Source organism: Haliotis rufescens, unplaced genomic scaffold, assembly GCF_023055435.1.
Source record: "Haliotis rufescens isolate VD_foot unplaced genomic scaffold, xgHalRufe1.0.p SCAF_17, whole genome shotgun sequence".
NCBI lineage: Eukaryota > Metazoa > Mollusca > Gastropoda > Lepetellida > Haliotidae > Haliotis > Haliotis rufescens.
This window is the reverse complement of record NW_025963857.1, coordinates 1,942,626-1,959,857: the sequence shown is the minus strand read 5'-3', so window position 1 is coordinate 1,959,857 and position 17,232 is coordinate 1,942,626. Positions and strand designations below refer to the sequence as shown.

Here is a 17,232-nt window from a genome sequence, read left to right as displayed (position 1 = left end):
ATCGACTCACGGCAGATACATGGTGCATGCAGCTCGGTAAGCACTCCATTTCATGGCCTGCAGGTGATGCAGTCTGCTGACATTAATGGTCTTTTAGGTAATCCTCCTTGTGCTTAGACAAAACTAATACAGAGCAAACCTATACTTCACATCATCATCATCGTCATCATTGTCATCGTCGTCGTCATCATTATAATTAATAATATTGCTATTTCTATAGCACAAAATTCCCTCCACATCACTGAGGGCCATGTTCAATGCGCAAAAACACAGCATCTGTACATATATATACAACAGTAAGAGTGAATGTGTGTGAGTATGGTTTTACACCGCTTTTAGCAATATTTCAGCAATATCACGGCGAGGGACACCAGATATGGGCTTCACACATTGTACACGTCGGGAATCGAACCCGGGTCTTCGGCGTGACAATGAAATGCTTTAACCACTAGGCTACCCGACCGCCCCGTGACAGTAAGATAGTAAAAATATACACATTCAGTTGCAGCGTTCAAAAAGGTACGTTTTAAGTCTAGACATAAACACAGTGATACTGTGGCTGAAAGGAAGGAAGTTCCATAGAGAGTCACCAGCATGAGAGAAGGATCGAGCACTGAAAGAATTAATTTTGTATTTTGTACACGGGGGACAGCAAACTGTCTTTCTTAAACAAATCATGGGGCAAACTTGTTGGTGACATTTTCTTCAAGCATGACTTGAGAAAATATATGGGGATATGTCCCATCCCCAGACAATGCCTAGAATCATTTCGTTACAATTCTGTTATTGTCTGTATTGTCATAACTCATTTGAATAGACTATAAATGTGATGACTATTACATGACCACAAACAGGGCTATTCAGCTAACTTAAGAATGTAGCAGCTAGTGGCATACCTTTATGTATACCTACTGTCAGTTGTCTTCATAAAACAAGCTGTAGCATGTTACTACACTATGATAATTCATGTGACCAGGCACAGTAACTATGTCATATGTATCAAGACTCCGTAGATCCCACAGTAGCCCTGACACAGTGACCTGAATACCGTTAAGTTAATTCATCTGATCTTTCACATGGGGTTCACACAATACATAGAGCACTATCTGTTATCTATTAGGTAATGGGCAATGCCTTTGATCGCACCTCCAACCATGACGAAATGTTTAATTCGCTTGATGTTCATGGTTCATCTTAAAGGGGCACTGGGGTAGCTCAGTGGTTAAAGCATTTACTCCCCAACCACTAAACTGAGTTTAATTCCCACAAAAGTACAATGAATCCCATTTCTGGTTTCCCTCTACCATGATAGAAGCAGGATAAACCAATACCAACTCATTCATTTGAAATACAATGTTTTTGATTGTTTGTTGTTTAACGTCACACTCAGCAATATTCCAGCTATAATTGGGATACAATGACATGCATCAACAAAGTCAGCGAGCCTGACCACCCGATCCCATTAGTCACCTCTTACAAGCATAGTCGCCTTTTACAGCAAGCATGGGTTGCTGAAGACCTATTCTAACCTGGATCTTCACTGGTCTAGAAATACAATAAAGCCATACACCTGACTTAATGCATACAGTTAACTACACCTCACGTACATGCTACATACAGATCACACATGGAGCAGTTAACCTGGGTTGATGTCTTAAGACTTTCAGATGAAAGGTTTCCATGTCTGCATCTGGTTACAATATCAACGATTTGCATAATCTGGTGGAGAATGTCTCAAAACGTGTAGGAAGGGCTTCATCTCATGTTAATGTACTACAACAGCTGGCTCGCTAAGTCCCATCATTAAGCTGCTCCAGGCCTACACCGAGGTCTGCTACGACTGACCTTTCATCGATGTAGTGCACAAAGGTTATCGGAACTTTCAATTTAGTCAAAGTCTAGGTATCCGGTTAAACCTATGGATTGGGTCTGCGGTACATGAACATCTGGTGTGCAGGAATAGATCACATTGTCCTGACGTTGTTGTCCTTCATTCTCTTAATTTGATGTGACTGATAGGGGCAAGTGACAGTAACACATCACAAGGTGCAGTTACATGTGTGAACATCAGGGTCATGAGTGAGCGAGTGAGTGAGTGAGTGAGTATGATTTAACACCGCTTTTAGAAGTATTCCAGCAATATCACGGCGGGAGACACCAGAAATAGGCTTCAGACATTATACCCATGTCAGGAATCGAACCCGGGTCTTCGTCGTGACAAGCGAATGCTTTAACCACTAGGCTACCCGACTGCCTCTCCGGGTCATCAACTGGTCTTCAGCAACTCATGCTTGTCGTAAGATGGTGTGAATCACTGGATTGTCTGGTCCAGACTCAATTATTTACAGACTACTGTCATATAGCTGGAATATATCTGAGTGTGACATTAAACAACAAACAGACAAATCCAATTCACTCTTGTTCATCCAGCTGTTTTTAGGTGCCGATAAAGCACTGCCTTAGAGGGCAGCTAAATACTTGGAAGTCTACATGTCCTCAGCACAATTTAGTAGTTTCGGGCTAGGGGACTCGCGTTAATTTTTGAAGGCTGAACATGACCCAAACAACAACAAAACCACTGAACCGAAGTCTTCAGCTCCAAGCACACAGAGTACCGTTGCTGTTCTGATTCTCAAACGTTGTCATCCATTACAAGACTCAATACTAGTTTATCATGAAGCAATGTATGGGTACAAGACATGAACATAAGAGCAAAAGAAATCATCTTGGGACAAGGTCTTGCTCAGAGTTTGACTTTCTCTTCACAATTTTCATACAATTTAGCCAGGCTTATGTATTTGATCAATTATTATTTTATTTTTTTACGTTTCTGGTGTGCCCAAGGGACATAACTCTGCACAGTGAATTGATGACTAGGTCACCCATGCCCCTTACAATTTAAACACCAATATGACAAGCAATAACCAACATGATCAACAGGCTTCAGGACCTGTATATTACCATAACATGAGGAACAGTGTGAGGTTCGGTGAGCAGGGGGCACCTGTTGGCTGCTAGCTCTGCACAGGATGTGCTGCTGATGAGTCCGATATCAAATGGGACTAATTACAACATAGCTATTGTGTTTTGGTTGACCTGGTTGCAGTATGATTACTCATTATCAAATACACTTTCATCATATGTAGTGGATGTGGTAGCCTTGCTCAAGTCTTTACTGAATGATAAGTGCATGGATGTATCATAATTCTATTCTAATAATCAGCAAGTCTAGATATGGATACCAGTCTTTTATAGGAACAACTTGTTCTTTGTATTTATATAATCTAGGAATTACGATTAAAACTAATACCCATTTCCTTAGAGACTAGTTCAAGTCTCCATATGGTTGGCTTAACCTCACCATGTTCCAAGTTTTTAAAACTACTGAGCATGCTGAGTACTAGCCATAAGTATGGCACATAGGCATAATTGTTTCAGTAGCTTTTAGTTTATTGAATGTCTTATGACATGCATCAGGAACTGGCCTTACAAGCTAGTAGTGAACTAATACTTGACGCTAGCCTCAGGACGGTGGTCATATTAAAAACTGTGCTCCAATGGTTTCTGTCTACATCCTAGCTTTCCTTCCCCATGTGGGGCGGTCAGGTAGCCTAGTGGTTAAAGCGTTCGCTCGCCACGCCGAAGACCCGGGTTTGATTCCCAACATGGGTACAATGTGTGAAGCCCATTTCTGATGTCTCCTGCCGTGATATTGCTGGAATATTGCTAAAAGCGGCGTAAAACCAAACTCACTCACTCCTTCCCCATTTGCTGGGTACAATGTAAGAAATACATTTCAGTCTCAATCCTGGTTAGAAATAAATTTATATCTATGTAAGTCATCTACCTAATGGTGAATGTGGTAATCCACTAGGATATGTCCTCAATTGAACTTGCAGACTTATATAAATTTCAAACGCTGCCCATTGGACTCTGCTGTGGACTTGTCACACAGACAGTGTTTCATATTTTCACGCCTCCCTCCTTCACTCTCTCAGAGGCGGTCAGGTAGCCTAGTGGTTAAAGTGCCCGCTCGTCACGCCAGAACCCAGGTTCGATTCCAGACATGGGTACATTATGTGAAGCCGATTTCTGGTGTCCCCTGACGTGATATTGCTGGAATATTGCTAAAAGCGGCGTAAAACCATACTCACTCACTCACTCACTCACTCACTCACTCTCTCTCACTCTCAATCTACTCGCTCACCATCAACTGCTCAGCATCCTCACAGTACAGCAATAGAATTTGACACTAGTCCTTTAGTCCTTGCCAAACTGCCCAGTAGTTAAGGTACCATAAGGACTATCAAAAATTTGCCCCTTTCAAGTGTTTTGCTATATGTTATCATTATAAGGACTAGTGGACTAAACCTGCTAGTTTCTATGGCTGCACCATGCCCACAGCTTGTAGCATGTTTTCAACACTGAACTCAGTCTTACCTGTAGAGGTTCTCCGCCCCGGACCGCATCCGGAGCTCCTTGTTGATCTGGTCATTCAGCTTTGAGCGGCGTGACTGCAGCTTGCCTCGTGCCGTCTGAATCAACGGATCGGAACCCTGGAACACCATCACAACACGTCACATACTGGAACTCACACTATCTGTGCACTTCAGTCTACACAATCGAAATGTAGGAGTCTAACTTTATGATGAAAATATGTAAATGTATTATCAAAATATGCCAAATGTATTATCAAAATATGCTAAATGTATTATCAAAATACGCCAAATGTATTGTCAAAATATGAGGAAAATATGCTAAATATATGATAAAAAGATGCCAAATGTATAATGTAAATATGCTAAATGTATTCTCAAAATATCAAGAAAATTTGCTAAATATAAGATCTACATGCCTTATCTAAATGTCTCCTAAGAGATCAGTGATTGAACACATACACGTTACAACATGCTGTTCAGATAAATCTTAAAAATACACAAGTAGATCAAAACATGCAGGTCAGGATTCACAAAGAACTCTCGATGAAAACTGATGAGATACACATGGAGAAGCAGCTGAAAATGGAAACACTGTTAAACATGTCTGCGAATCTGCCAGTCCTTGACCAATAAAAATCAAGAAGTGTAAAAATCTCATGAAGCTACCCAAACAACTAGTCTTGCATGATCCTTGGACAAGAAAGGTCAAACTCAATGTATCTACACCACTGAAACAAGTCATTCACTGAGACTGCTGCCTAAATGCAACATCTTCTAATCCCACTAGAAACATTCACGATGGCACCAAAGCTGGTATCAGCTACTAACAACATACTGACCCTTTGAATAAGAAACTTCATCTTCAATGCTGAGATACTCTAAATGAACACAGACAAAATGATCAAGACATGCTTCTATCAGCGACCATAAGTCATTGTCGTCTTCACCAATAATTCATCTATGACTGAATTGTCAAAAACTACGCATAACTTGCATAACACAAGTAACAAAGAGTCTACTCTTGATGCAATAACACTGTAGTGTCGAAGCTGTCACGTGCCGTCGTACTGGAAGTGCAGGTCACATCCGACATAAATCACAGATGATGTGACGAGAGTCTATACATCATAATACAGTCATCAATCTCACAGAACGCCCCCTGGTGGTGGTGCAGATCACACGGTGATAACTTCATCACGATTACACCATCATTAGAGTGCCAATCATAGTTGTACGCCTAACTCAATCTGATAAAATACTTGAGATAACATCCATCAATACTCCTGTTCTAGAACCTGTTTCTGCACTAATCATGTCATAACAACATCTCAAGAAAGGACACACTTACAGTTGACGTGCCAGTATGAAGAGTTCAACACTGAGAATGCAATTCAAAAGGTTTAAATTTGTTCAAATACTATGGCAGCAATCGTCAAGGACCCTATTAGAGCACTTCACCCCCACCCCCTTATTTTGAAAGGGTGAGTGAGTACAGGTTAATACTGCTTTTGAAACCATTCCATCAGTATTCCAGCAATATTCCTTCAGGGACACCAGAATTGGGCTTCACACATTGTACCGATGTGGGAAATGAACCCAGGGCTTCAGCATGCCAAGTGAACACTTTAACCACTACCCTATTCCACTGTCACCTTATTAGGTGTCTAAATACTTAGATTGAACTAATTTGATCTTGTTTTTTCTTGTTTTTTTAGGGTGCCTTTAGAGTTCACCAAATTTAGACTTAATCATAAAACTAACTATAAAACCAAACAATCAATTCATCATGTAACAATATGTCAGCCGTTACCATGGCAACTCAGCAATTACAATTGCTCCTTAATCCTTTTTAGTTACTCGACTTGACATGATAAACTACTGTGCCATACTTCATCAAGGTAACCATAATGGTCAATACTTCACAGCAATTACCAACTACACGGCAATGGACAAAAACTCCTTGAAGCCAACATGAAACACAAGATCTCATGATTAATGTGGCAACACGTCAGCCTCAAATAAATGTCTCCCAACAACAATCAACAAAAACACATCCCTCTAAATATGGGGTTATTAATCACCATGTCTAAGAACAGGATACAGGCAAAGGCTGTATAAATGTTTCACAAGTATTGAGCGACAAGGTGTATCTGCATGTCCTATTCAAGACTGGCCTCTGGAATCCCATATAACACAACAATGCGTTACGAGATGTATCCCATGTTGAGCTGTGGGCAGTACGAGGGCTTGTAATCCCATAAAGCACACTAACTGCCAGCTGAGAGGGCAGGGATCAGTGTGCCCTGGGGCATGGAAAACCCGATAGACCTGTGTGCAACCAGTTTAATGGTAGGCAGTTGACCACAGTCCAGATCCATATTGCCAAAGAATTGCAACAATCTGAGATAGTGGGTGAGTTGGCTTAAAGTTTGAACAGTGATACTTTTCACTTTGCATCATCAAACGGTAGGTATAGTCTGGAAGGTAATTTAAGGTACCGACGTTTACTACAATATCTGAAAAACTATCGGACCTACTCCAGTCAAAGTTGGTATGAGATTATTAAACAGTCATACATAACTGGATATTACATTTAAAGACAATCGGTGCATGAATAAAAAATCTGTCTATTTAGCTATCACTATATTTCATCAACACCCAGACCTGTTCGTCATGGGTGGAATGAGCATTCATTGAAACAGCCATCTGCATAATGCTACCCCTGCGTCACAAGGCCATATGACACAGTTGAACCAATCAAATCAACTCAAAAGGGTGCACGGGAATCATGCACGTTGAGACGCCCAACGCTAACACCGTATTCGTGCGTGCGTGATTCCATACCAACTTTGACTGGAGTAGGTCCAATAGTTTTTCAGATATTGTAGTAAACGTCGGTACCTTAAATTACCTTCCAGACTATAGTAACTCTTGTCATGGAACAGACTTCAATAAAGGCTCAGACTCCAGGCTGTATGACTGTTTTCATGAGTACAGACATATATATGAGTTGCACATTGTCACAATGACACTCAACATGTCTTTGTATTTACAGACTTATTTACATAAATACTGGAAAATATCAATTCCCTAACTGTAACCATGGTAACAGCACAAAGTTTGGGTTTTGTATGAAATGGCAGCTATTACATGCTGAAAACATTACAAAAATAAGAAATTTTATAAGGAATCAGAAAAAATAATATGCAATGCACTAGTATTCTTAAAAAAGGCATACACATGGCCACTAGTCTGTCAGTCCAAGACTAGTTAAATTTAGAGACTAGCTGTTTTCATCCAAAATAAAGTTAGTTTACATAAACCTGTCTAGTCTGAATTGAGCTGTGGACTGGTTGGATATGACCAATTGTGCCTACCCCTGTCAAAACTAGAGCTGAGTATCGCCTGGTATCTTTCAATATAATATGTATCACGATACAGACTGACGATACCACTGGTATCACGATACACCAACAAAATGTACAAAATGATGAAATCACTGAAATTTAACTCTAAAACCTCTAGTTTCATACATTTACTTATTATCTCAAAAACAAAAACAAAACATCTTTAAATTATGCGATGGTTATAAAACACAATAGTTTACTAGTGGGCACGCCCTCATTACCACGTCCTCGTGTCCTGCCAAGCTTAAAGTTGCACTGTGCTACTTCTGCCATTATGGGAGGTAACTCTATCAGTTTCTGTTCTATTTATAGTGAATAACGATCTCACAAACTGACGATTTCATATCATCTGTACCTTAGTATCGATGATATCATAGGTATCGTTGATATCATTACAGCTCTAGTTAAGACATGCTGTAATACAGCAGTAGAAACTAAAATGTTTCGTCTACTAGTCCTTATTATGATAACATTATAGCAAACCCTAAAAATGGCAAATTTCTACTAGTCCTTATGATACCTTAACTATTGGGCAGTTTGGCAAGGACTACAGGACTAGTGCCAATTTCTAACGCTGTAATACTTTAGTTATACGTCCACACTGCAGTCAACCGTATACCTGCAACACAGGGCATGTGTCATAGTCCCTCAACTACAAGCAGCTTATAACCTTTAGTGTCACATTACTGCCGAACAGGAGACAGTTGTCAGGCACACAGCGACAAGGACATTACTGTGGTGTCTTTGTCCAGCTTCAGGATGCATCACTCTACAGTTTCCTTGCTGCTGAATATGTCAATTGTCTATAAAGAGCATTCACACGTATGTAAGTGCCAGACCAATTTGGCACCTGTTGCAGTCCAATATTCACAACCTGAACCGCTATGAATAGACCTGATCATGAGCCATCATTATAAATGTCCTATGGTACTGTTACAGATTTAATGGAAACAATCTGTGTCACTGAAAACAAACAAAAATTCATTTACCCATTATGCTGAATATTTACATCAGAACCTGAGGTTATTTTCTTCATTAAGACAGACCTATTACTATTTTATCTTTAAGATGAGGCTAACCTATATTTTGCAAAATTAAAAAAATAATTACAATTACAGCATCTTTTGCAAAATGTTATTTTTTTTAACATGTCAACATTTTTGTTTGTATTCTTTTAAAACTGCTCAAGATATTTTCATGAAATTATCCTCAAATCAACATTTACTATCTTTCATATCTTATTTTGCCTCCCCTTGTATTTTGACGGAGAAAATCTGTCAAGCAACAAGCTAAACTGACTTGGACTTGGAGAATCTTTACACACAGCTGCACGATGTCGGTGTTTGTCTACCTACACACCTCTTCATCCTGGAATACCCATAATCATGATAATAACCCCTCTTCACCACAATGCATCCTTTCTGGTTTATCACAATAAGCCTTCACCGCCTATCAGCTTTTCTCAAGGTTTTAATATCCAAGCCCTACCAGCTACATTGTAACACAGTATATTCATATTCCACTCTGTAGGTGGGTGATAACACAGTTAAACAGGTAGGATGGAGACACAATAGTGTCATGGTGGACCCTCCTCTGTCACCACTGAAGATCTGACAAAGCAAATGTAGACAATGGGCTCTACCTTAGGTCAGACTCTTTCCTATTTTGGGTTTACCAATTTTTTTCCTAAAACATTTAGGTTGGTGGTCAATTTTTTAAATCCAATTTCAAATATTTTGTCTACTCAGGGATTAAGACAGGATACTAAGTGCCCTTGGTAGGCAATTTGTGAATAAATATTTATTTTGCTCAAATTGGTCAGTGAAATGCAAGTTACTTCTACAAAGACACAGCATTAGTTATTAATGCATAACATGAAATGGGAAATTTGTAATCACAAATTTTGAATTTTTACCAACATTTGCTGCAGACTTGAGGTGGAATATCTATAAATCTATACTACTAGGCTGAACTTGTTTTTCTGCCTGACGTCAGTGATTATTATTGTTGATAGATTGACTATTACCATGATTACTAGCTGAACCTACAAATATTACTCAGGACTAGAGCTGAACCATGATGCTCAATATGGATATTTTCAGATATTAGAAAACAATTTTTCTCACATCATTTTATTTCCTTCCGGTAATTACTTTATGTGCATGATCTAATTATCACAAAGTAATCTTTCATAATTTATTTATAAATCCCAATGACAAGTCCACTGACAGATCCCTTCCTGTATAATCGTGATTGAGCTTAATTTCCCCATTCTCATCCAACAAACATTATTTGCCTAGTCAAACCATACATCTTACTGAAACTACCTTGTATGGACATAAAACATGTTCAACATTGCCAATATCTACTAAAAGCTCTCGTGCTCTTATCAACCGATCAACCCATCCACATTCCATACATAACGTCTGTACAGAGATCACTAATACTGAATGAAAGTGATCCAGGCCAGACCCTCAGGGTGCATGACCCAGTGATATACATATGACTGTGAGACCATAACGAGAAAAATGAACAGTTTCTAATGCTGGTTATCACACTGAAAATTCATACAATTACTGGAGCTCTCACATTGAACAGTAAACGATCGTAATCGTTTCAAATTCCCATCTTTACATTCCAAAACACAACTTAAAAATGTGACAATTGGAATATGCTTCTTTTGAAATGATTGAGGCTGATATGAAGACAGAGCCCAGTTTACTGAGACGATCTAAGCATAAAATAATATGAACGTCCACTTCGTAATAAAAACAAGTTGATTACAACTATGACAACTGCTACAATCAGATTATTGTCATGTTTATTGAAATTACATCACAAAAGAATATATATCCCATACCTACACCAAACATACTCAAATTGCTAAACATTATAATCCGTATCGATTAGACATCACATGATGATAGTAGAATGGAATTGGCTCTGACTATCCACACCAAATTATTTAACCCGACCAGCCCATCATTTTATGAATGGCCTGACATTTCACATGTACAGATTCAACATGAAAAACTCATCAAAAAGCATATATTTAATTATTTTTAACTGTCACTTAATATACAAAGCTTTACACGATGAACCCTCATCAAACCAGACCCTGTTAATCCAGACACACCAACATTCAGACGATTATCACTGGAAAAATGCATACAAAGTAACATTACATCATACCACCCATACTTTACTCGCCACAATAAGCACTCAGCTTCACCAAGAACTTAGCTTCAATAAGCTCTCTGTTTCAATAAGTGCTCTACTTCAATAAGCACTCAGCTTCAACAAGAGCTTCGTTTCAATAAGCTCTCTGTTTCAATAAGCTCTGTGTTTCAATAAGTGCTCTACTTCAATAAGCACTCAGCTTCAACAAGAGCTTCGTTTCAATAAGCTCTCTGTTTCAATAAGCTCTCTGTTTCAATAAGTGCTCTACTTCAATAAGCACTCAGCTTCAACAAGAGCTTCGTTTCATTAAGCGCTCCGTTTCAATAAGTGCTCAACTTCAAAAAGCACTCAGCTTCAACAAGAGCTTCGTTTCAATAAGCGCTCTGTTTCAATAAGCGCTCTGCTTCAATAAGCGCTGTGCTTCAATAAGCGCTCTGTTTCAATAAGCGCTGTGCTTCAATAAGTGCTCTGTTTCAATAAGCGCTCTGCTTCAATAAGCGCTCTGCTTCAATAAGCGCTGTTTCAATAAGCGCTCTGCTTCAATAAGCGCTCTGCTTCAATAAGGGCTCTGTTTCAATAAGCGCTCTGTTTCAATAAGCGCTCTGCTTCAATAAGAGTTCTGCTTCAATAAGTGCTCTGTTTCAATAAGCGCTCTGCTTCAATAAGCGCTCTGTTTCAATAAGCGCTCTGCTTCAATAAGCGCTGTTTCAATAAGCGCTCTGCTTCAGTAAGCGCTCTGTTTCAATAAGCGCTCTGCTTCAATAAGCGCTCTGTTTCAATAAGCGCTCTGCTTCAATAAGCGCTCTGCTTCAATAAGGGCTCTGCTTCAATAAGCGCTCTGCTTCAATAAGGGCTCTGTTTCAATAAGCGCTCTGTTTCAATAAGCGCTCTGCTTCAATAAGAGTTCTGCTTCAATAAGTGCTCTGCTTCAATAAGTGCTTTGCTTCAATAAGCGCTTTGCTTCAATAAGCATCCCCTGACAAAATACCCAAACAATCTGTAAGGAATCTTAATACATGATATAAGCATCCCCTTCTCGTACGAAAATTTACAAGACAGACAAAGATTTCCAGCATATATTACAGAAAAAAGCAGAATAGAAGGGATAAATTATTACCCAGGAACTATTATCAAAAACATTTTAGTTTCATCAACGTTTGAACACACATGTTGAACAAAATTTGTTCACTCACGCTCGTTATCTGAAAACAAACTTAACTAGTGTATGGTTTTAATACGTGTCATGTGCACCAGCAATTACAGTAATTCATTACTCCGGACAATATCTGGTGGAATGCTACCAGCCAGATTGACATGCTCCATGTACTGATGTGAATTAATATTGGTCAAGTGAGTGAGTGAGTGAGTATGGTTTTACGCCGCTTTTAGCAATATTCCAGCAATATCAAGGCGGGGGACACCAGAAATGGGCTTCACACATTGTACCCATGTCGGGAATCGAATATTGGTCAAATGACCACGCACTTTGGAAATTAGAGTAACATATGGTCGATACAATACATTACTCTCCTCTAAAACATAAAAAAAATAATAATAATTCCCGACGCTGATTGTGGAATACATCTGGCTAAAGTTGTTGTCTTATAAATCTAGATTGGTTTTGTTTTCATAGAATACACATATTCCAGTCATGATGCAGGACTGCTTGGAAAATTATGGGTCAGGTATTCATGGCAACACGTAACAGCAATAATAGGACCAATGTCGCTCAGAAATTGCGGACCATTTTTTGTTTTATTCCGGGGTCGCTGACCTCCTGTCAATCTGAAGGACTATTTATCTAGAAGGACTATCTATCTAGAAGGGCTATCTATCTAGAAGGGCTATTTAGTTTCCTGAAACATAAGTACATTGTTTGGCCTGAGGTTCAGCATGTTACTGCGGATTATGACATACCTGTATTGATTACATTGGCTGACAATCAGTCCTGCATCTGACATGGCAGTCAACATACCTGGCTTATCATCGTACAGACTTCAAGGGTTTGTGTCTACCCCTAGCCGAGACCTCTCCACCGATAGCGTGTTTAAACTGGGTGATTGGAGCTACACAATGGGCAACGCCTTGTCGTACTTACAGCATGAATAACAGATTGTTTGCTGACCAAATAAAGTTGAAGTCATTTTGAAATTTATATGATCATACCTGTATTTATTTAGTGTTAAATTCATTCAAAAGATAATACTGTGTGTCTAGATACTGCACATACCCTGAACAAACTAGTGATTAAATCTAAACTCAAATCAGCATTATATCAGCCATTTAGGGCTGATCAAACAAGACTTTCCTGATCACAAAGACTTCTGTATAAAGGAAGAGAATTTATGGATGTCAACTTCTTTATTATGAGGAACACAACGTTTCAGAATATATGCTTACTCCTTCATGAGGTGAATGAAAGCTATGAGACACAGAGCATATATATGTACATGTAAGAACAACAAAAGTGATAAGACTACAAAAGGTGTTGTGACATTGTGTTCCTCATAATAAAGAAGTTGACATCCATAATTTCTCTTCCTTATGAGTATCACTTCTAAATGCTTTTCAAAGACTTGACTTCTGTATTGATAATTGAGCCTACGCCTTATTGCCCAATTTCCCAATTTCCCCATGTGTAATATTTCAAAGGAACACCTAATTTTCCTAATCATGATGAATCATACTTAAATGTGGGAGGTGACCTCAGACATGTACAAGGTAACTGGCTTACAATGAAGATTAATTTGTTAACAATGGAGTGAGCTGATATCAGCCTTGAGGAAGTGAAGTCTTGATGGGATTTGATTGAATGTAATTCACTCCAGCTCGAACATAAATAACCTCTGTAATTCTAAAAGCTTAGATAATGAATGATCATGTAGTATTAGAAGAAAACATGTAAATGAGAGATATTTCATTAGTACTGTTGTATTGAATTAGTCTGTTCTGTTCAGGCGCCTGATGTTGTCTCGGACATTACAATATGTGGTACAAACACACTTTTTGTTTCTTTCTTTCTTGTTGTTTGTTTGTTGTTTAACGCCGCACTCAGCAATATTCCAGCTATATGACGGCGGTCTGTAAATAATCGAGTCTGGACCAGACAATCCAGTAATTGACATCATGAGCATCGATCAACACAATTGGGCCACGATGACATGCATCAACCAAGTCAGCGAGCCTGACCACCCAATCCCGTTAGTCGCCTCTTACGACAAGCATAGTCACCCTTTATGGCAAGCATGGGTTGCCGAAGACCTATTCTACCCCGACTCTTCACAGTTCTGTGTCTTGTTTAACGCTGCACTCAGCAATATTCCAGCTATATGACGGCGGTCTGTAAATAATCGAGTCTGGACCAGACAATTCAGTGATTGACATCATGAGCATCGATCCACGCAATTTGGCAAGGGTGACATGCATCAACCAAGTAAGCGAGCCTGACCGACCGATCGCCTCTTACGACAAGCATAGTCGCCTTTTAAGGCATGGGTTGCTGAAGACCTATTCTACCACGGCTCTTCACAGTTCTGTTTCTTGTTTAACGCTGCACTCAGCAATATTCACACAATTTATCATATGATGCCCACCTGTAAAGAATCGAGTCTGGACCAGATAATCCAGTGATTGATATTGTCAACAACAATCCACACCATCACGGTTTGATGTGACAGGCTGTCACCTAGCCTGACCACCTGCACCATTTGGTTACCTCTTACGACCAGCTTCGGTTGCTGGGGACCTATTCTAACTCGAAATCTCCACACAACCATACACAGGCAACATACAGTGCTGCTTTATAATGAAAACACATCAGTTTGTTTTCTTTATTTGTTTTTTTAACACAGCAGCTATCACGGTGGACTGTAAAAAAAATGAAAGTCAGACAACTTGTTGTCTAGATCACATTGTTTAAGAGTTAAAGTCAGACAACTTGTTGTCTAGATCTCATTGTTTAAGAGTTAAAGTCAGACAACTTGTTGTCTAGATCACATTGTTTAAGAGTTAAAGTCAGACAACTTGTTGTCTAGATCACATTGTTTAAGAGTTAAAGTCAGACAACTTGTTGTCTAGATCACATTGTTTAAGAGTTGGTGAGGTGAGGTGAGGTGAAATGGTTTTTAACGTCGCGTCCAAGATTATTGCACTTACATAGCGGCGTGCATGCACATGTGCGCGCGCGTGCGTGTGTGTGTGGCTGCTAAGATGTACTAGTCTGGACTGATGTCGATTTATAGTGCTATTGATGCCGCAGTTTTAACATGAATACCCTGCTCAGACACAGTATACCAACTCCAAGCCGACCAGTCCTTGTAACAGACAGACAGGGTAACAACAAGTACCATGTCTTAACATATTTTGGTATGACGCAGACGGGGATCAAACCCCGGACCTTCCGCTCTCCTGGCGTACGCTCTTCCACCAGACCACAGAGGCAGTCTTGAGAGTCAGTAGTACTACATACATAGTAGTACTACACAATTCATAGTAGTAGACAGGAAAATTATCCTTAGTCTATTGGAAAGTCTTGTTGCATCATATTGTGCATCGCTGCTGGTAACTGGGGAAGACTCATGCTTGCCTTACCATAAACCGTCTTGATCTGTCATAGGGTTCATGTATGGTGTTCCCTTCACACTCCATGAACGTATCACAAACATTATAGGGGATCAGCTCCTCCATGACCTGCTCCAGAGTACCAGACACTCGATGCAGACAAGGACTTCACACGCATTCGACCATCACCAACCAGGTCTAGCAGGAACTACGACGACCAGGAAGCACTTCCACAATGGCCTGACTCGCACACACTCGTCTCACAACAGTTCCAGGTAGGAAACAATACCAAAGGTCCACATGACACGTTGATCCTCGAGTCAGCAGGACAACAAAACCCAGGGTAGATCCCCGACTAAGCTATCACAAACTAGAACCATGGAGACGGAACTATGCAGCGTTAACCGTTCCGTGTGTCGGGTACGTCAGTTCTGACACCTAGATATCATCCATCAGAAGTAGCCACCCTGCCGAAACACTCCTTCCCGGTATATGAGCCGTTCTGTAGACAGAAATCACTTCAGCAAACTATCTGAAGGTCCTCCCACGTAACGGAATAACATTTAAGCTTTCAAGTGCTCACAATTTGCCAATACTCTGCCGGCTGAAGATTTAGGGTCCTAGTACAGGGGTCGAAGGAAGGTAGACGGAAGTTAGCTGGTATATGTAAACAAGGCCCTCTGCACGAGCTGATGTAAGCAACTGATAATGTTATTAGAATACAGTGTTCGAAATTAAATCTGAGTCCAGAAAGATTCAGGAAGGACCAGTCACGTTTCCTTGTGGACCACCAGGTATTAGGTAGATGGCATCTTTGTAGCATATAATTTCTGTAGACTAGTGAAAAATAAATTTATTTCTAACCCTGTACAAGCAGGACAACAAGATTGCAAATGTTTTGTTTTTTAAATATGCATAGAGCTTAATCGTTTAATAGAAGATGTTTTTCCAATCTCTTTGTTTTCAAATAATTAAGAACTGACTTCAATATTTGTAGTATTTATGTATAAATGTAAAAGATTATATAATTAATTCTTAAAAATATACACATAAGCAGTCACTTAACAGACTGCTTTTTAATCAACACACAAACAATGTAGACAACAGTACGAAATCAATGAAATTGTTCAAAGCAATGATGATGCAACCCAAGTGCCACCCACTCTATCATAAGCCAATCAGGAAACAGTAGTAGTATTATACAATTATTGTAAACAGCTTTATTTCTGCGCCGTTAAAATATTGCGAATATCACACCAAAGAAAATACTGCGACGAGATATTTTTGCGAACTGCCATGTTGAGATGACCCCTCGATTACCAACAATAGACAGCTTCTCTCCGAAGCTAGTTAATTTTTGGCTTATGGAAACAAATGCAAATAATATTGCTTGCTAAGCCAATCATATCTCATTGAATCACTTGCATTTTATGTCTATTGCAATGCTGCATCATTTATCCTATTGACTGTGCTCTTCAAACCCTGAACAGTACTTGTCAAGTTCAACGGAAGACTGTATATATTGATTCATTGATTGTCTGTTGTTTAATGACGCACTCGGTAATATTACACCTATATGACGGCGGTCTGTAAATAATCAAGTCTGGACAAGACAATCCAGTGACTGATATAAGCATCGATCCACG

At 39.5% G+C, this 17,232-nt stretch overlaps 1 protein-coding gene across 3 annotated transcripts in view; it reads right to left on the bottom strand.

Annotated features, from left to right (window-relative positions):
* Positions 1 to 17,232, bottom strand: part of LOC124149506 (rhophilin-2-B-like) — a 56,316-nt gene that overhangs the window by 16,820 nt on the left and 22,264 nt on the right. For 2 of the 3 annotated variants that reach the window (XM_046521322.2, XM_046521404.2), the window contains exon 2: positions 4,441 to 4,556. In XM_046521322.2, coding sequence (XP_046377278.1) covers positions 4,441 to 4,556 — 116 coding nt within the window. Of the gene's footprint in view, positions 1 to 4,440; positions 4,557 to 15,616; positions 16,205 to 17,232 lie in introns of those variants that run through there. The other variant, XM_046521242.2, reaches the window with a different exon arrangement.